This window comes from Petaurus breviceps, unplaced genomic scaffold, assembly GCF_028583685.1.
Source record: "Petaurus breviceps papuanus isolate PSGF00001 unplaced genomic scaffold, PetGlider_PUasm1.0 90383, whole genome shotgun sequence".
NCBI classification, from domain to species: domain Eukaryota; kingdom Metazoa; phylum Chordata; class Mammalia; order Diprotodontia; family Petauridae; genus Petaurus; species Petaurus breviceps.
This window is the reverse complement of record NW_027187234.1, coordinates 1,021,165-1,042,692: the sequence shown is the minus strand read 5'-3', so window position 1 is coordinate 1,042,692 and position 21,528 is coordinate 1,021,165. Positions and strand designations below refer to the sequence as shown.

Here is a 21,528-nt window from a genome sequence, read left to right as displayed (position 1 = left end):
AGAAAGAAACAATTCATATGTCAGGAGCCTCAATCAGAATTACAGAGGACTTAGCAGCTGCAACATTAAAGGATCAGAGGTCATGGAACATGATATTATGGAAGGCAAAGAAGCTAGGACTACAACCAAGAATTACTAACCTGGCAAAAATAAGCATAATACATCAAGGAGGGAAATGGTCATTCAATGAAATAGAAGGATTTCAAGCTTTCATAAGGAAAAGACTAGAATTAAATCAAAAATTCAATCTCCATATCCAGACCCAAGAGAGGTATAAACAGGTAAAGAGAGGTGGAAAAACATAAGGAATTCAATAGCACTAAGCTGTTTACAACTCTACACAGGAAGATGATACTTGCCATTCTTTAAAAATTATATTACTAATAGTAAAATAGAAGGAATATACATAGACAAAGGGTACAGGTATAAGGTGAGTTTGAGAGAATGACAAAAAATAATTAAGGGGTGAGAAAGAAGAGTACACTGGATACAGAAACAGGGGTGAGTTAGATTGGGATAAATTATTTCACATGAAGAAGCGTGAAAAACCTATTATAGTGGAGGGTAAGATTGGAAGGTGGGCAATGGGCATCGTTGAACTTTCCTCTCATCAGTATTGGCTCAAAGAGGGAATAATTTACACTATCAGTTGAATGTAGAAATCTATCTTACCTGATAGGACAATCAAGTAAGATAATAAGGAGGGGAAAAGATCAAGTAAAGGGGGAGGAGGTGACTGACAGAAAGGAGGACATATTTGAAGAGGTGGTAGACAGAAGCAAAACATTGGTGAGCAGGGAAAGGGTGAAAGGAGAGAGAGGACAAAGAAGAGAAAAATAAGATGGAGGGAAATACACAGTAATCATAACTGAATGTGAATAGGATGAACTCTCCCATGAAATGGAAGCAGATAGCAGAGTGGATCAAAAAACAGAATCTAGCAATGTGTTGTTTATAAGAAACATACTTGAAGCAGAGAGACACACACAGAGTAAAGGTAAGGGGCTAGAGCAGAATCTGTTTTGCTTCAGCTGAAGTAAAAAAAAAAGGCAGAATCTCAGACAAACTAAAAGCAAAAATAGACCTAATTAAATGAGATAAGGAACGAAACTACATCTTTCTAAAAGGTACCATAGATAATGAAGCACTATCAATACTAAAAATATATGCAACAAGTAGTATTAACATACAAATTCTTAAAGGAGAAGTTAAGTGCATTACAAACATTATGAAATGTAAAATAGTTCATTTTGATTATATTAAAATAAAAAAGCTTTTGTAAAAACAAAACCAGTACAACCAAGATTAGAAGAAAAGCAGAAAGCTGAGAAGCAATCTTTACAGCAAATATCTTTGATAAAGACCTCATTTCTCAAATATATATAGAGAACTGAATCAAATTTATCAAAACATATCAAGCCATTCCCTAATTGATAAGTGGTCAAAGGATATGAACTGGCAGTTTTCAGATGAAAAAATCAAAGCTATCTATAGGCATGTGAAGACGTACTCCAGCTCACTTCTGATTAGAGAAATTCAAATTAAAACAAGTCTGAGATACCATCTCATACCTATTAGATTGGCTAATATGACAAAAAAAAATGGAAAATGACAAATGTTAGAGAGGATGTGGGAAAATTGGGACACTAATGCATTGTTGCTGGAGTTGTGAACTGATCTAACCATTCTGGAAAGCAATTTGGAACTATGTCCAAAGAGCAATCAAAATGTGTATGCCCTTTGACCCAGCAATACCACTACTAGGTCTGTATCCCAAAAAGATCATAAAAAGGGGAAAGGGCCTACCTGTGCAAAAATATTTATAGCAGCCCTTTTCGTAGTGGTAAAATATTGGAAATTAAGGGAATGCCCATCGATTGGGGAATAGCTAAACAAGCTGTGGTATATAAATATAATGGAATACTATTATGCCATAAGAAGTGATGAGCAGGTAGATTTAAGAAAAAAAAAACCTGGAAGTTTGTACAAACTGGTGCAAAGTGAAATGAGCAGAACCAGGAAAACATTGTACACAGTATCAGCAACACTGTGTGATGATCAACTATGAATGACTCAGCTCTTCTCAGCAACAAAATGATCCAAGACAAGCACAAAAGACTCATGATCAAAAATGCTATCCACATCCAAAAAAAAGAACTGATGGACTCTGAATGTGATCAAAGCATATTTTTTTCACTTACTTTATTCTTTTTCGTGTTATTTTTTTCCTTTTGATCTGTTTCTCCTTTCACAACTGTGACTAATACAGAAATATGTTTTACATAATAACACATGTATAACCTATATCAAAATTGCCTACCATTTTCAGAAGAGGGGAGGGGAGGGAGAACAATTTGGAACTCAAAATCTTGTAAAAGTGAATGCTAAGAATTATCTTGACATGTAAATGGAAAAATAATAAAATACGTTTTTTTAAAAATTAAGTTAAGGCAGAGAGTGAGCTGCCAGGGTTTGTCATTATTGAGGGTGAGTGAGATGGTATTCACCTCTCTATCAGTTAGTGGCTCCCAATTATAGTTGGAGGGTAAAGAAGAACCCATGAGGGTTTTATTTCTTGGCCAATGGTCCTTCAAAGTTAGGCATGACTAAGGGGCTAGCAGCAGTTGATTCAGAGAGTGCCAGTCCTTATATTGACAGTGACTTCCCTGAGGCATTTCCCATCTCTTTTTAACAAGATTGAGTGCCTTTTTTCAACTGACTTCTTATATCTGTTTACAAGGTTGAATGAAAAATGGCAAACAGTTCAAGCTCAAGAGGTTTTAGATGACTATCTCCTGCAAGGTCAGGACAAACAGTTGCCCTCTTATTTTTCCCTCCAAAGCAGACTGAGACTTTTCCAGGCAAAAGTATCTCCCCTTGGGGTGGCTAGGTGGCGTAGTGAATAGAGCACTAGCCCTGGAGTCAGGAGGACCTGAGTTCAAATCCGGACTCAGACACTTAACACACACAAAAACTAGCCATGTGACCTTGTGCAAGTCACTTAACCCCAACTGCCCTCCAAAAAGCAAAAAAGAAAAAGAAAAAAGTATCTCCCCTTTTCTACACATACACATGAATCCCTCTACTCCCACCTTCAATCTCATCCCCACCCCCAAATAACAGCCAGTGCAATAGTGAATATTCTCCCCTTAGAGAAAAGTTGGCATTTAGTGTGACCCTAGAGTGGTGTCTTAATGGATTCTCCTGTTTCAAGAATGTAATGATAGAGAAGAGGTTGTGGAGATAAATTAATCTGGTATGTTTTTGTTGGTTTCCTCTAAGGCTTGTTTATCCCTGAAAAAATGGGACCATGGTTTAGAAATAAATGGCTTTATCTAAGCTATTACCATTTCTCCCATCAGAATATCTACTAAATTTATAGGATATAAAGCAATAGAGTCAGAAGGGACCATAAAAGATCATAGAGTCCAACTATCCCTCCTCACTTTATAAGTGAGGACAATGAGACCCCAAGGTACAAGCCCTGCCCTAAAGCCTCTTTTCCTCTTTTTTTTTTTTCTCCTGCAGGGTGCAAGTAGAGTTCTATGTCAATGAGAACACCTTCAAAGAGAGACTCAAGCTGTTCTTCATAAAAAACCAAAGATCCAGTAAGTGATGGGGTTGGCATGGATAAGGATTTGTGGGAGCCAGAATATCTGGAAAAACAAACTCTAAATGAGGAAAAAGGGGAGGGACAAAGGAATGAGAATGGTGACTCTTCCAGTGTGCACACACACACATTCCTGCACATGCACACACACACACACACACACAACCCACCTACCTTTACCCACTGAAAAATATTAACACATGCTTTCATCTCACTCTCTAGATAAGAAAAGAGCAGAAAGGGGAAAGAAAGGTAGGAGGGGAATGAGAGGAGATGAAAAGGTCAGTAGGAAAAAAAGGAAAGGATGAAAAAGAAATCAATCTAAACTCAATTCCACAAACATTGCCTACTATGTGCAAGGTACTGTACTAGCATAGTACACATAGACAGGAACCCCAAAACAAAAATGAAAAATAGACCCTGCCCTCAAAGATCTTATATTTTACTGGGGGATACAATATGCAAACAGATTAGTAAATGAATTTAAGGCAATTTAAGGAGGGAGAGAGAGTTAACAAGTAGGGAGATCAGGAAAGACTTCCTGAAGGAGGTGGAACCAATGAGTTAAGCCTTAAAGGAAGCTAATGATTCTAAGAAGTGGAGATGAGGAGTACATTCCAAGCACAGGTGTCAAAACACAGAGGTGAGAGATAGAACGCTATGCTTTAGAAACAATTAGACTACCTTGGCTGGAATGTAGAGGGTATGAAAGGGAATAATGGGAAATACATCTAGAAAGAAGGACTAGAACTAGATTTTGGAAGATCTTAAATATCTAGTTGAATTTGTGTTTTATTCTAGAGACAATAAGGAGCAAATAGAAGATTTTTGAATAGGGCAGTGATATGAAGATAATGTTGACAGCTGTGTAGGGCATGAATTTAAGAAATGAAAGACCAAAACCAAAGAAACCAGATCATAGACTATGACAATAATGTAGGCTGGAGATGCTGAAAGCCTGAACAAGGATGGTGGGCATGTGAATGGAGAGAAAGGTATAGATGTAAGATATGTGGGAAGGTTGACTTGACAAGTCTTGGCAACTGATTGGAAACGGAAAGCTCCAAGGTTTTAAAGGTAGGTGGCTAGAAGAATGGTGGTGCCCCAGACAGAAAAAGAACAATGAGATGATGACAGGACTAGAAAATATGGAATATGAATTATCAGTTTGTAGCACTGTTTCTGGAGTGAGAGGATCTGGGCTTAGAATCCCAGGTCTCCTGGGGATTCCAAACTTACTCCAAAGAGAATGTCAGTTTTCTCATCCATAAAACAAGATGGTTGGACTAGATGACCTCTAATGCCCCTTCCAGTTCTAAATCTGTATGAGATCTGTGAGGAGGAGAGGGACATTGGATAAACAGTTTCAAGACCAATATCCCCCCCCCCATTTTATAGGTGAAGAAACAGAAGCCCAGAAAGTCAGTCTGTTTGATTCAAATTCTGGCTCCAAATCCATCCCCATTTCTATTAAAACACCTTCTATAGGCTTTTTCTTTTCTTTTTTTTTAAAGTCCAGGTCCGACTTGAAAGACCAAATAGTTTCTAATTACTTGATTCTTAAACCAATGATACTTACATTCCCTCAAGCTAGATGGATTAGTGGATTTGGAGTCAGGAAGAGATAAATTGAAATTCTGCCTTAGACACTTACTAGTTGTATAACCCTGTGTAGGTCACTTAACTTTAACTTCTCTGTGCCTAAATTTCTCTATCTGTAAAATGGGAATAATAATAGCACTTACCTCACAGGGTTGTTGTGAGTATCAAATAAGTTAACATATATAAAGTACTTTGCAAAACTTAGAGTACTATGTAAATGCTAGCTATTATTATGAGTTATTATACTATACATCTTCTCCCCTTCACAGACTAACTTCTAGAAAAAGTTGTCTAAACTCCAGTGCCCCCATTTCCTTGTCTCACACACATTTCCTGAACACTTGCATTCTGGCTTCTGAAACTCTTGTCTCTAAGTGGTAAAGTTAATGGTCTTTTCTTAGTTGTATCCTCCTTGACCTCTCTGCAGCTTTTGACACTGTTAATCATCTCTTCTTCTGGATACTTTAGCCTTCCTTGTCTTTCCAACTTCCTCTTGGTTCTCCTATCTAACCTTTCCTTTTCCGTCTTCTCTGCTAGATCATCATAACCCTCTTGTCAGCTAAATGTGAGCATCCTCCTTGGTGATATCAACTCCCACGGATTCAATCATCAGTTTTATATAAACCATGTAGATTCCCAAATCCATATATCTAGAGGCCTAATTTTTCTTCTGATTTCCAGTCCCACATTACACATTACTGTCTGCTGAGTGTCTCCACTTGGTTATCCCTGGATAAGCATCTCAAACACATTCTATTCTCCAAAAAAAAAACCTCATTTCTCTTATTAACTTCTATATTTCAGTTGAAAGCATCATCATCCTTTCAGAAACCCAGGTTCTCAATCTTGAATTTGTCCCTGACCTTTCTCTCTATATCCACTATATCCACCTGGGGTTTCAAGTCTTGTTAATTCTACCTCCAAAACATTTCTCACAGATATCCCTTTCATTCCAAATATATGCCTCCACTATTCCAATACCTTAATAATTGGTCTTCCTACCTGTGTCTCTTCCTTCTCCAAACAATCCCCCACATGGCTGCCAAATTAATATTCCTAAAATATAAAGCTGAATCTCTGCCTTTCTGTCTCTTGTTGTCTCTGTCTCTCTTTCTCTGTTTCAAACACACTCATACACACAAACACATATACACACACCATGGCTATCTATTGTCCCTCTAAGAGATAAAATACAAAACTGTCAGCCGTAAAGCCCTCCACAAGTCAACTCCCAGCTATCTTTTGAATTTTGTTTCATACTAATCCCTCCATGTTCTCTCCATTACAGCTGGCTGGGCCTCCCAGCCGTTTTTCACCATCTCTCACTTTTGTCGGTCTGCACATGTGGTTGCTCATGTCTAGAATTGCACTCCCTCCTTCACTTCCACCTCAGAGAATCCCTAGCTTCCCATAAAGCCTAGTTCAGGTGTCACCTCCTACACAAGGCTTTTTCTGATCCTCCCTATTTAATAGCCTTCTCTCCTAGAAGTTACTTGGTCTTTGTATTTATTTCCTTGTTGTATCCCCTCCCACCCACCAAGAGTTTGTAGCTCCTTAAAGGCTAGGATTGTTTCATTTTGCTGTAACCTCAGCAGCTACCAGAGTGTTTAACTTGGAGTAGGAACTTGATAAATACCTGTTGAATTGAATTGAGTTACAGCACCTTTTAACTTGAAGGCAACAGCTCCTTAAACTGGGCTGGCCACAGTCTGAGCCCTAATGCCCAGCCACCAACTCGTGCTTTACCCCTCACCCACACACTAAGCCCTGTCTCACAAATACCATTGGTCAAAGGAGATACAAAGTGATTTAGTGTGAATGTCTAAGTGTAGTCATGGGACACAGCTCTAAACCTTCATTTTGGCAGGGCTGGGCAGGAGCAACTATGGTTGAAAACTGTTCTCACTGACTTTATTCTATCATTCTATTCCAGGACTTTTCCAATACTTGTTCCCCTTGAAGTACAAGCAAGAACACTATCAAGTTAGGTAGACTTTCCCCTAAATGAATGAGGTTTTTAGTATGTTAAGGAAAATCAAAATCAGGTTACAAGGAGGTGCCCAACTAAATATGCTTTCAACGGATAAATATCTGAACACCAAACAACGAAATATTACATATGGAAGAAATGGAGCTTAGAGTTTATCTAGTCCATTCCCATCAAAGTCCAAGGAAGAGTACGTGACTTGCCAGTGGAAAAGCCAGAACTACAACCCAAAATTCACCTATTTGCCAAATGACAATGACTTAGACAAAAGTTCATTAGATGAAGGTTTTCCAAAGTCTTATTGATGGATCTGTGGTTCCAATGCACAAAGGGTCCCACAGAAAGGCATTCCCTGTCTTGGCTCCTACGCCATATCACACAGCATTTCCGGGAACCAGAACGATGTTGTGAACATGACTGATCAGCCCTTAATGTTTGTTCCAATTCTAAAGAACCTCATTACTGTGTGATCCATAGAACTAATTAACAGTACATTGTTGTAATTAAGATGAATGAGCTATGTCTTTTAATGAGTGTTCCATAGCCTTAATTAACCATTACATCAACAATCTCTGCCTCTTAGTAAGGATTATGGAATATTTACAAAGCACAACGTAGATACTTTGTAAACATGGCTTGTCTTTGTTGTTAGTAATGAGGTGTCTCAATATCCAAACAACCAATTCAAAAGGCCTTTTATAAACAATAAATAAAACAGCCTCGCCCTCTGCTGGTTACTGTTGGCCAGATCAAAATACTCATTTAGTTAGAGGTCTATTTTCAAGAGCAAGGAAGGATGGAAGGAAGGAAAGATCCTTGTAAGAAACATAGTCAAGCAAAACAAATTCCCTCATTGGCCATGTCCAAAAAGATATATGTCTCATATATCCTGAATCCATCAGCTCTGTCCAAAGGTGGCTAGAATTTCACCACTGCACCTATAGAATCATGGATGGTCACAATTAAGCAGTTAAGGGTAGAATCATAGACATTTGAGCAAAGGATTGTAGCATTTAGAGCTTGAAGGGACTGTGGAGATCCTCTGATACAATACTCTCATTTTACAGATTAAGAAATAAGACACATAATGTCTCAGGACTAGGACAGTGATAATCTTGTACTTTCTTCCCTGGTGGACCATCTCTGCAGTGTTGTGTTAAGCTCTGGGGACCGTATTTTAAGGAAGAAGACTGATAAATTGAACAGCACACAGAGGACAGTGAGGGTAGTGAAGGACCTTCAGCTCATATTGCCTGAAAGAGAATACTTCATAGGGACATGGCAGCTGTCCTCAAATACTGTAAGGGTTCCCATTCCAATGGGGAAGGAGGATCAGATCTGTTTAAATTGCCCTCAAAGGAAAAACTAGGAGCAATGCGTGGAAGTTGTTGAACAGCAACTTTGGATTTGGCATAAAGAAAAGATTTCTAGCAATTAAAGCTGTCAAAAAGTGGAAGACACTGCCTGGGGATGTATCGGATCCTCCTCAGAGGACATTTGTAAGCAAAAGTTAAATGACCAATAAGCATCTATGTTATAAAGAGAGCAAGCAAGGTAGCTCAATGGGTAGAGCATTGACCTGGAGTCCAGAAAATCTAGCCTTAGACATTTACTGGCTGTATGGCTCTGGCAAGTCACTTAGCCACTGTTTGCCTCAGTTTCCTTATCTATAAAGTAGAAGTCCTCACTCCCAGAGTAAGAGAGTATTTTTAAAGCACTTTAAATCATAACTTAACATGCTATATAGGAGCTAACTATTGGAGGGAATTCTTGCTCAGGTAGAGGTTGGATTGAATGATTTCTAGGGTCTCTTCCCACTCTGAGATCACATAATCATAGATTTAGAATTGGAAGACCTAATAGAGGTCACCTAGTCCAGCACCTTTATTTTACAGATGAAGAAACTGAGGCCTACAGAAATAAATGATCTTGTACAAGATCACACAGGTATCTGTGATTCTGCAGGTTGAGGGGTAGAGAAGGTAAGTGTCTTGCCCATCATTCAATCAACAAGCATTTATTAAAAGTCTATTATGTGCTTAGCACTGTTCTAGGCACTAATCTTTTCTACTATAGAGACATCTGTCACCGCCTCCACTGAATGACACATAATGAATGCCTGAGTAGAATGAGACCTAATACCTGAAATTATCTGACAGAGGCCCCACCGCTATCAGTGATTTCTTTTCCGAGTCAAAAAAGAAGAATGTTGTAGAAATTGGATCTGGCTCCAGCTTTTCCTCTGAAAGGTTCACATAAGGAAGAACTTCCTAACTGAGCTTTTACAAAATAACTGAGCTTTCTCCTGAGGGAATGAACTCCCTGTCCCTAAAAGTATTCAAGCAGAAGATGGACAACCCTGTCAGGGATGCTGCAGATACAACCTCTGCATAGAGTGACAGATACAAGTAGTAAGTCAGTGATGGAACTAAGACTTGAATCCAGGACACCAGACTCCAAATCCAGTGATCTTTCCACTGAACCAGGTTACCTTGATTCTTAGGAGAAAGGAAATGTGAGTTTGTTTCCTGGATTTATGCCTGATTTGGTCACCTTGATCAAGTTTCTAAAATATCTTCTAATACTGACATTCTAAGAGTCACCAATACCCCTCTCTGAAAAAAAAAGGAAGAGATGAATCTAAACAAACTTTTAGCTCTGACACCATATGTGCTATGTTCTAAGGTCCCTTTCAGCTCTATGGATCTATAATTCTATTACTGAATTTTTTTTTAAAAGCAATCGGGGTTAAGTAAATTGCTCAAGGTTACACGGCCAGTTATTTCTGGGTGTGGTGCTAAGTATTAGAGCCCAGATTCGATCCCAGGTCATCCCGACTCTGGGGCCAGTGCTCTTACTCACTGAGCCACCTGGACACCCCTAAACAATTGGGGTTAAGTAACTTGCTCAAGGTTACATGGCAGGTGTTTCTGGCTGGGTGCTAAGTGTCTGAGCCTGGATTCGATCCCAGGTCATCCCAACTCTGGGGCCAGTGCTCTTACTCGCTGTGCTACCTGGCTGGCCTTCCCTGTTACTGAATTTTTAATAGACTGCTCCTTAGACACCTAAACTCATCAGAAGTGCCCAAATGGGGCCAAGATAATACACACTCCTTGCTGCTGTCCCCTGAGTAAGATGCCAAAGGTCATTTGGGGGTAGCCCAGAGTATGCACTGGTTGCCCAAAAGTGTCTTTTTCTCTGTTCAGGGAAAGGCCTGGCTATACTGCCCTGATCCCCAGGATGCATCAGGTCAATCTACCCCAACTTAAAGTCAGGGACATGGATAAACACTCCCTGCTCCTTCTGGGGACCTACCATGATGGTCTGTCAGCTTGAGATTCATAGGACCATAGATTTCAAACTGGAAGGGACCGAAGAGAGCATCAAGTCCAATCCCTGGATTTTACAGGTGAGGGTACCATAAGCCCAGAGAGGCCATGTAACTTGCCCAGGGCCACACAGCTAGTAAGTGTCTGTTGAGAGCTCCCTGACTCTAAATGTAGCGCATTATGTACTATATCCTTCTGTAATTCACTAAAACAACCTCTAAGTTCCCACTGTAGCCCCTACCTCCTACTGCAGCTGTTTGAGAATGAAGCTGTTTCTAGTAGCCCTTCCATGCTTCTCATAGGATGGAAGGAAAAATTCATGTCCAGTATGTGTGTGGTGGGGGGTGAGAGAGAGGGAAAGGAAATTGGGAAGAAGGCACTCTTCTAGTGCTCAAGAAGGGCAGAGCCAGTGGCTCTCCCAGTGAACAGATTGAGTCTTGGAGTCTGTATGGAAATGTTTGTTCCAAGTCAGAAGCCAAGACTGCTCCCTAAAGCCTTCAGGCACACTGGTGAGAGGCTGTACTGCTCACACTGCCTGGAGGCCTGACAGAGCATCTCGGAAACTGTCCAGCCTTTCTTTAATTAATCATAGAATTCTAGAACCAGGACAGACCACAGAGGCCATTCACCCAACCTCCCATCAATTCTGTGGCATCCCTCACAGGATCACCAATACTCCTAGGGAGAGGGAGCTCACTCCCTCAGGATGCAGCTTTATTTGTTAGGATGCTCTTACATCAGCATTTCTTGAAAGAGGACTTTGAACAGAAGGAAGTTCAGGAGAGGACACAAACAAGCAGGGTAGAATGGAGGGGGGGAGAACCTTAGGTTACAAGGCTAAATTTAATATACACTCTAAAGAAAAACCATATCTAATAGATCACAGTTCCACATACAATTCATTTTTATTTATTTGTATATTGTCTCATTTGATCTTCATTAACAACTCTAGAAGTCAAGTGCTATCATTATCCCCATTCTACAGAGAGGAAACTGAAGGGGAAGAAAGGGTAACATAGGAACATGGTAAAACATGGTGGAACACTCCCAGCTCCCTCCAAGCACCCATACATCTCTGTTGGCATAAGATTCATAAGATTTAGAGCTGCAAGGGCCCTCAGAAGTCATCAAATTCAATCCCTTCACTTTGTAAATGAGGGTACTACAAGCCCTGGGACTCCAAGTAAGTTGCCCTGGGTCACCCAGCTAGAAAGGGTCTGAAGAAGAATTTGAACTATGGTCTCCCTGACTCTTTGTCCAGCACTCGACCCACTGTGTGATTTAGCTGTCCTACAGGGAGGGGAAGCACCAGTGGTGATGGCTCACACTGCTCAGATCTTTAAAGTGTAGAAAGTGAATTTGCTCCCACTGAAGTCATTGTCAGCCCTGAAGAATTAGAGCTGGTGCTGGAACCTGGAACCTGGAACCTTGGACTGCACACATACATGTATATCTGATGGTACTGCTTCCATTCCTTCCTAATATGCTTCTCTCCTCTTGCAGGCCTGAGGATCAGGTTGTTCAACTTTTCTCTAAAGCTGCTCACCTGTCTCCTGTACATTGTCCGAGTCCTTCTCGATGACCCAGTCCAGGGTATTGGATGGTGAGTTGTCAAGGCAACCATCTTGGTCTGCAAGAGATCCCCATTTTCACAATGAGGTCCATTCTAGAAATTCTCTGGTTTGCAGTGGGGATCTATTTATTTGTCACAAGGATCTATCATGGATCCCTTCAGGCAATCTCCTAGTCTGTGGTCATAGATTTAGACACAAAATGGTACTTGGAAGTCATCAGGTCAAACTCCCTCATTTTACAGATGAGGAAATAGAAGTCCAAAGAAATGAAATTAATGGCCTAGGATCACACAGATCATACAAATAACTGTATCTGAGGGGGATTCAAACCCAGCCATTCCTCACTGCAGGTCCAGCACTCTCTGCACAACACCATAACTCTCTCTCTAATAATGCTTCACTATGGAGATATATTAGTTTATAAAATAGATAGATATGTATATGGATAGGACAGATGTATATGTATATACAAATATAATTTATGAATTGGGATTAGAATCAATATATACATATATGTTGATAGGCAGATAGATATACATATAGAAATATAATTGATGAATTGGAATCCAAACTGATTGACATATGCATATGCATATGTGTGTATCTACATGTATGTATATATGTGGATAGATAAGCAGATAGATACATATATGATTTTTATAAAAACAATTGAAAACAAATATGTATATATAGCATGTTTATATATAATGTGTGTGTGTGTGTGTGTATATATATATATATCAGTTCCAATCCAAACTCATCAAATACTTTCTAGTTCTAGATAGACAGAAGATATTTATGAGTATACATATGTATGTATATATGCATATATATGATCAGAGTATCTGGTGGGTCAGAGTGCTTTGTGGTTGGACTGTTGACTTCCTCGGACCTGACAACTTTACCAGTTGGTTCTTTTCTCCCATTCTTTCCCTTGCCTCTGATCTTAAAGTCCAATGCCTCAGCCCTCCCTCCAACAGCCAGACTTCAGACTCTGACATCTCAGGTGCCACACCTCAGAGTGACACATCCCCTTCCTGCAGATGCTCTTAGACACTGTATTTTTGAAGCTACTGCTAACAGTGATTCCTCAAGGATTAGATTTGGGGATGGGAGTGGGAGGAACAGTTGTGTCATCTCCCAAAGCTGCACAGAAGTGCACATTCTAGTCCCAGTTTGTCAATTAATTTGACCTTGGGCAAGTCACTCAACCTTTTTGGATGCAGTGTTCTCACCAGTAAAAATGGGCATAATAAAATCTACTTATACCTACCCTCAAAGAATTTTGCAAGGACAAAATATTGTGCACTGCCAGAGCTTTGAAAAGTTCAAAGCACTCTAGAATTTTATTTTTATTGCTGTTTTCTTTCAGGAGAGACAAGATGGTATAACAAGGCCCCTATATAGTTAATAGAAAGTTTGTCTGGGAGCCAAGAAGATCTGGGTTTGAGTCCCACCTCTCACACATACTGCCTTGTGACCCTGGGTAAACCATTCTCTATAATTCAAAGTTGCAGTACCTGCATTGTTAGCAATTTCCTCACCAGAGAGTTCCCTATACTGGTTAAATCACATATCCAATCCCTTATCCTACATTTTTAGATCTACACTTTGATTGAATTGCCTACACCAAAATATTTTATGGGGAAGTAAGGGGAAAAAATTGCTTCTAGTGAGGGTATGCTCTCAGCCTTCCCCTGGAAGGGCTATAGATCATAGCCACAAAAAGAGCTAATGAGTCCCCTGTTGCCTGCAATGCCCTCCCTCCTTACCTCTACCAGCTCACTACCTTCTGAGCTCTTAAGCAAGCCCTTTCCTGAGGCTCTCCCCAATTCCAGCTGCCTGATACTGAAAATTATCTTGTACTCATTTTGTTTCTATTATCTAATTTTGTTGTGTCTAATTATGTTGCATCTACCCTAATAAAATATAAGCTGCTTGAGGCCTGGCATTGTTTTGTTTTTGTCTGTCTCCTCAGCACATAATACAAAGCTTCATGGCCTAGTAGGTGCTTAATAAATATGGCTTGACAGATCCCCCTCAAGGTCAAAGTGTGCATGCTTTCATCTGCCTTGAAGCCCATGGGTTTTGGGGTCAGAAATCTTCTTGGAAGGGAAGGTGGCAAGGTTTGGAGAAAAGAGGGGAGCAGAAGTCACAGCCTAGAAAAAGATGGGTAATGGGATCTATTATCTTAGCTCTAGATCTGAAAGGGAACTCAGAGGTCATCCAGTGAAACTCCATCTTACAGAGGAGGAAACGCAAAGAAAGATTCAAAGAAGCTAAGTGACTTGTCCAAGGTCACAAAGGTAGTAAGCGGAAGAGAGGAGAATTTGAACTCAGATTCTCTGAGTCCTGAGCAAGTATCTATGACATCTTTTCATGTTTCCCCAAGGGTGGTATTGATGTGATGGAATAGGAGTTAGCACAACTGAATTTGAGTCCATCTCAGCTACTGACCCACTGTGTGATCATAGGCCAACCTCTTCCTCTCAGTTTCCTTATCAATAAAATATTGATCTCTGAGTTTCATATTTTAAAAAATATTTTAATCTAATTCTATCAATATATGATCATGAAAGATGTAATAATGGGATTCCATAATATTTTCAGTGAAGAAAGGTTATAATTAAATACAAACATTTTAAGTTGAAAATAACTTTATTATGAATTTAATTACTGTCAACAAAATATTAATAAAAAAGAAAAATGAAACCACATGTGAAACCACAAACTCTAAATAATTTGTTACAAATATGCTGTAAATTTTAACAAAATAATCTTTTTATGCATCTCTTTATGATGACTTTTTCTTCTGAGTTTGTTTATTTGCCAGGGCTTTTTTATTTTTGTGAAATAATTATAATATTGTAAGCATTTATATAAAGCTTTGTCATTTACAAAGCACTTTACATATACTATCTGCTTTGAGATTGGTGCTATTATTATCCGAATTTTACAGATAAGGAAACTGAGGGTGGGAGAGGTTAAGTGACTCATTCAGGGTCACACAGCCAATAAGTGTCTTACACAAGATTTGAATTCAACTTTTCCTACTTCCAAGTCCAGCATTCTATCCACTGTGACTCCTATGTCACCTTCTTGAATGTTTTGGACTCTACATAAGTTTCTTCACTTCATCTAAGTTTTTCCCATATTTCTTTGCATTCTTCAGCACAGAAATTTTTTTTCCTCCTAAATACTCTTAACAAATTATTTTGGTCTTGTTTTCTTCATTGTAATGGTCTGTCTCTTGTCTTCCATGGCTTTCCACAGCTGGGGCTGCCCAAAGCAGAACTATACAGTATTCAACCAGTCATCACCAGAGATTGATTGGTAAGTGAATGATTAGGCTTAAAAGAACAACCCCAACTCTCCCACCCCCAAAGAGAAGAAAAGAAAAGAAAAGCAGTGAGCTTGTATGTTAGAGAAGGTTGCCCAAATTTGAGCCTAAGATTCCCTAATTATCACCAACTCTCTTGATGGGGAATGTGAAATTCTTCTAAATAAATGAATAAATTAATGTGGCAATTTACTTTGCTAGATTATACATATTATATATATATATATATAAAATACATATACAAAGATCTGGTTTTGGTTTTTTCTATGGGGAAAGGTGAGAAAAATTAATAAATGCGTTTTAGCTGAAAAAAATGTAAAATAATTTTTTTAATTCACAATAAATTGATCAAGCAAGGAATTACTCATATTCAAGGATTTGTGATTTTTTTTTCAGTGTGGGTTCTCTCACTAATGCAGATCATATCTCTCTGTGCCTTAACTGGTGTTCTTCCAGTACTGCTGTGGCAAAAAAAAAAAAAAAAGTTATAAACGAAAGCTCTTTCAGAGCAAGGACTAGTTTATCTTTTGTCTTAATATCTACCAGGGCCTGGTGTTCAATAAATGCTTGTTGACTGATTGGTTGATGAGCCTCTCCCAACCTTAATTAGGCTGACCTTCAGACAACTGCTGTACAATCTGTTGGCAGCCCCACACTCAAACCCTTCCAGCTCAACAGGACCTTAGAACCTGCAAGAGCCTGCACCCTTCTGTAATAGCTTTTGGGAATCCAATGTCAACTCAGGCACACAACAATATATCAAAGCCACACTTTAATAGAATAATTAATTTAACTTATGCTGCCTTGTTATTAATATTTTTCTCCCTTTTTTCCATCAAGATCTTTTACTACCAAAACATAGGAATGAAAATTAATGCAGGAATTTTATTCCTTGGGCCCTTGGAAACATCGTAATCCAGAGAGTGATTTCCTCTCTGGAAGAGCACATAGCTGAACCAACAGCTTCATCCTACATCAGACCCTCTGAAGGCTTGGTGAGATTAGATGAAGTGTAAATTCCATGGTTAATTTCCAGTTTAAAAAATATATGGCTTCACTTTCCATTCCCATGCCTATTCTTACCAAAACTTCAGAAATTCAGGAATGCTACTAATTAGATAGCTGCAGTCAGGATGAGTTTCATGAAGAGAAAATTCCATCTCAGGAACAAGGGGACAGAATATTCAAGTAAATAGTTATACACACACACACACATATGGGGGTATGTCTATGGAGGTATTCGGGGACTCTCTAGGTGATGATTCTTCCAGGACTACTATTCCTGGGATGCTGATGCTTTGGCTTCAGTGCTTTCAGAGCCCAAATTTGTTAGCTAAGCAGTTCTTAGAGAAGAGCTAGGTGCACGCTGATCAATGGGATGACCAATCACAGCTCTGGAAGATAAAGCATGCCTCCTACCTCTTAGCAGAGAGACAATGAATTAGAAGTGAAGCATCAGACATACATTTTTAGACCGGATCGATAAAACACAAATGTGTTCTACTTGATTATATTTATTTGTTACAAAGGAAGACTGGTGCCAGGGGTCAGGGGATGATGGCTGGGGGCAAAGTGGGAGGGAGTGATAATGGGGGGAAAAAGAAAAGGAAGAAGAGAAGAGCATATCAAAACATTTCTCAAAATGCGGAGAAATCCGAAGGGAGTTTAGGAAGAGGAGATACAGAGAAGCGAAGCAATCCTGGTACTGCCGTGTGACATTTAACATAAAACCATATGCACTCAGTTTATGCAATAAGTTATGTTAATTGATTCAAGGTTTCATATAAAGTTCTCTTTTCTAACCTTATTTGTTAGATATGAACATGGAAGTGTTCATATCTTCTAGTCTATAATTTTTAAATGCTGATTTTAAAAAATCGACATACTGTCATGGCTAGTTCCAGAGCTGAGGAGAAGGGGGGAGGGAGTATTCCACCAGTTCAAATAAAACATTTCAAGCTGGAGCCTTCCAGCATCAAGGCTGAGTGTCAGAGAGCCAACCCCTCCAAGTTCACAAGCAGAGCCAGAGCCAACAGGAACTTTAACCTCCGCTCACACATTACTTCTCTCTCTCTCCCTCAGTCTTGTCCATTCCTCAGTTTACCTTTGGTAGAACACACCTGCCTCTTTTGTCATTTCTGCCCAACCAACTTATCTAGGCTATGCTGTCTTTGAAGTCATCAGAGAAATGTCCCTATCACCATGGCCATTGGATAATTGATTTAGAACTGAAAGGACCTTGGATGTTATCAAGTCCAATCCCCTCATTTTATAAATGAAGAAATGGAAATCCATAGAGTTTAAGAAATCTGTTCAAGATCACACTGAGAGTAAGTGATAAAGGTGGGGTTTGAACCCATATATTCTGACTCTAAAGTTCTTGCTACTGGGCAAAATATTACCCAGATGTGGAAGATGGCACATGTTATCTGACTTGATCAATGAGTTAACTGGTTTTGCAGAACTATTTTGCTCTCTTCTCTCTCCCCTCTTCTCCCCTTCTTTCTCCCCTTCCTTCTCCTCATGCACTCACTGTCTCTCTCTCTCTCTCTCTCTCTCTCTCTCTCTCTCTCTCTCTCTCTCTCTCTCTCTCTCTCTCTCTCTCTCTCTCTCTCTCTCTCTCTCTCTCTCTCTCTCTCTCTGCCTCCCTCTCTCCCCCTTTTTTTGTCTTTGTTGCAAGAGACTTACTGGGGAAGGATATATTCAAAAATGGGCAGCTTTGTGGCTCAGTGTATAGAATACTGGGCCTAGAGTCAGGAAGACCTGAGTTCAAATCTGGTCTCAAACATTTACTCAGTGTTAATAACTACTACTGCATGTAAAATGAGGGGGTTACACTAGATAGACTCTGTAGTCCTTCTCAGCTTTTATTTCTATAATACTCGGATCCTATCTATGAAATACCACCCAGATCAAGGGCCATATTTCAACCAACAGTCATCCTACATATTTATTTTAAATTCCTTAACATAGTACCTTTAGAAGAAAAGGTGTCCAGAAATTAAATGAAAAGATATTACAACTTCCATAAAGCCAAGAATTGATGGTTTTGGAGAATGCAATTTAGTGACTCAACTTTTCCATTTCCCCTAGAGTAACCCCTTGTTCCCTGGCATAATGCAGCCTTTTTATCCTTGAACAGAGTATTCCTGATAGCCAGCTCTCTCTGGCAGCCCACTTCATTGGATAAATGAGGGAGGCAATTATCTGTCAAGAGGTTACAAATTTTAAAATGTTCAAGGCTACCCTGCCAGATCTAAACACCTGCTCTATTCTGCTGGCTGCAGCCTTGTGAGGAGTTTGGTTTGGTTTGTTTTTAAGCTGGGTTTGCTTTAGTTTCTACTCTGCCATCCATGGCTCTACTGTCAAACCTATCAGACATTTCCCAGCTCAGGCCTTATAGACTTCAGTCTTCCTTCTTTGTCAGCTCTCCCTCCAGGAAACACCAAATTGCCCTTCACTGTTACTTGCCTATCTTCCTGGGGTTGTGCAAGGCTACCAACACAAAGAAGTTCCTGACCACGCTGCCCTGCAAGGTTGGAGAGTCCTGGGGCTCAGAGATGATCTGATCCAATCCATCATGCCTGATCAGAAACTGGAATCAATCCAACAAACATGAAGTGCCTACTATGTGTAAGGTTCTAAGAACACAGAAACTAAAAATGAAATCATCCCTGACTGAAAGAAGTTTACTGGAATTCCCTCAACATAAGCAAAGAATTCAGTACACCCTGAGAGAGCTTACCCCAATTTTTGGTCAATTTGGAAATTTTGGATTGTTAGGAAGTTTTTCAATGTATTGAGCAAAATCTTCCTCTGGAAAGACTGACCCAATGTTTTCAATACTGATCTTTCTGGGAAACTCTTCCTTCCTAGAAAGTGCACAAGTAATCTGCCATAAGGAATGAAAATATGCTCCGAAGCTATAAATCTCAATTGATGATGCTTAATAGTGTGTGGCAGACCACAGAGATAATGATTCTGGAATCTTGCACATAATAGGGGCTTAATAAATGTTTGTTGAATTGAATACAAATTAATGAATGAAAAAAAAACATTTATTTTGGTGCTTACCATGTGCACAGCACTGAGGATACAAATAAAAATGTAAGACAAAGTAAGCAAAAAAAAAAGTCAAATTTTGGGGTGGCTAGGTGGCATAGTGAATAGAGCACCAGCCCTGGAGTCAGAAGGACCTGAGTTCAAATCTGGCCTCAGACACTTAACACAAAAACTAGCTGTGTGAGCTTGGGGCAAGTCACTTAACCCCAATTGCCCTGCTTTCCTCCATCCAAAAAGCAAAAAATAAAAATGTAAGACATTCCCTGTTCTCAAGGAGCTCTCATTCTAATGGCGGAGACAATACATATAGGTTTCAGCTGCTGGTCAGAAGGAAAGGTCTTATGGTTCCTTTGTGCAGTGACAAAGTGATGGTAATGAATTGTCTTTAATATCATTTTCCAAAAATGATCTTGATTTCTGATGTTGAGCCATTTGACAGTGCTACAGAATTTGCTGGCAAGAACTGTCTTCTCTGGGTATTCAGGGGCTGGGGCTCTGGTGCCTTCAGAAGCAGGTGCCAGACCAGATCTCCATGAGGGTTGCTTCCCAGGAGAGTGACTTCCAGGGCTAGGCTGAAAGTAGAACCAGCAGTCCTGCATTACCAAAATCCCCAAGGCTCTTGGATTTGCCTGCTTATCTATGGCAGATGATCAGTAATTGGTGCTGATGACTGCAAGAAAGGTAGGATAAAAAGAGCATAATAATATATGTTTTTTTTTTACCTGAATTATACTTTTTTTTAATTCTTCCTCTCTCCAGGGCCCCAATCTTGTGGGTAGAGAGAAAAATTACTCTCTGGGCACTTCAGGTGAGTGACTACAATTTGACAGATAATTCAGAAGTCATCTGCAAAAGATTGTTTACCTAAGATTTCACAAAGTCTCTTCTAGATAGTTTCTCTGAACTTGCCAAGTTGAAGTATACCCGTAGAAACTAGTGTTGCTTTTAATGGCCCCTATTTCTGTACAGACACTCAAAAAGTGTTTGATAGTATAGCAGCAATTAAGTTAGGAAGCAGCAGGAAAGCCCACCTCCAAACTCCAAATATCTCCTGATGAGGTGTCATGGTGCCTAAAATTCTACCATTAGTTTTATTTCTTTGGGCATATGAAAGTCTTTCAATCTCATAGTGTCTCCTATTAAACTTTCTATAACTAGCCTGGCCCTGGGACTCCAGCAAAGCCTACCCCTTTTCCACTAGGAAGGAACAGGCACTGAGCATCTGCTCTGTCACATACCTTTCCCTCCACCTTCCATTTCTTTCCCAGGAACTGCCAATCAAACCAAGATTCCCTTTGCTACTGTGAAGAGAATGGCACTCAAATTTTCTATGAATCTTAATTGTAGGATGCCTAGAAAGAAACTCTTTTCCTATCCACTACTCCTTGGGGCATCCCCATAACTGTCTTATCAGCCCCATCCCTTTGATATTCCCATTCCACTCTTTCTCAGCTTTCCATTGTATCCTCTGTAACTCCTACTCAATTATTAACAAATTGACCTTCATATTAAACCTGTATGCCCTCCTTCCTTCCCCCATACTTTGAATGTTTTATATTTATGGTGACACATGTACTTCTTGTTTCCCACAAATAGATTTTTAAGCTACCAGAGGGCAGGGATTGTTTTGTTTTTTCTTTCTGAATATCCACCTTCTGCATGCATGTATACACACACACACACACACACACACACACACACACACTCTCTCTCTCTGCCTAGCAGTCAATGTTTATGGAATGGAATGGAATTAAAACACATATATCCCAAAAAAGGATGCCACCTTAAGCCTTAACCCAATAATAGTCCAGGTTTAGTTAGTGTTGGATGAAAGACCCTGTGGATAAGACAGAGACCAATCCCAGAAGCAAGCTCATCCAAGAGCCTCAGGAAGGACTCAAAAGGGTAAGAGGCAGAGCAACAAAGAGAAACTTCCCTGACTTTAGAACTCAGCCTGGGATCATTCCTATTGTCTCACTGCCTCCATTTTTGAATATTTCTGAGCCAAGAGCTACCCCCAGATA

General features: G+C 39.7%; 1 protein-coding gene across 6 annotated transcripts in view; it reads left to right on the top strand.

Moving 5' to 3' along the window:
* The window catches only part of KCNT1 (potassium sodium-activated channel subfamily T member 1), a 227,642-nt gene that overhangs the window by 142,506 nt on the left and 63,608 nt on the right, over positions 1 to 21,528 (top strand). For 4 of the 6 annotated variants that reach the window (XM_069108351.1, XM_069108354.1, XM_069108353.1 and 1 more), the window contains 4 exons: positions 3,529 to 3,608; positions 12,032 to 12,131; positions 15,376 to 15,435; positions 20,264 to 20,312. In XM_069108351.1, coding sequence (XP_068964452.1) covers positions 3,529 to 3,608; positions 12,032 to 12,131; positions 15,376 to 15,435; positions 20,264 to 20,312 — 289 coding nt within the window. The remainder of the gene's footprint in view (positions 1 to 3,528; positions 3,609 to 12,031; positions 12,132 to 15,375; positions 15,436 to 20,263; positions 20,313 to 21,528) is intronic. The other 2 variants (XM_069108356.1, XM_069108355.1) reach the window with 1 other exon arrangement.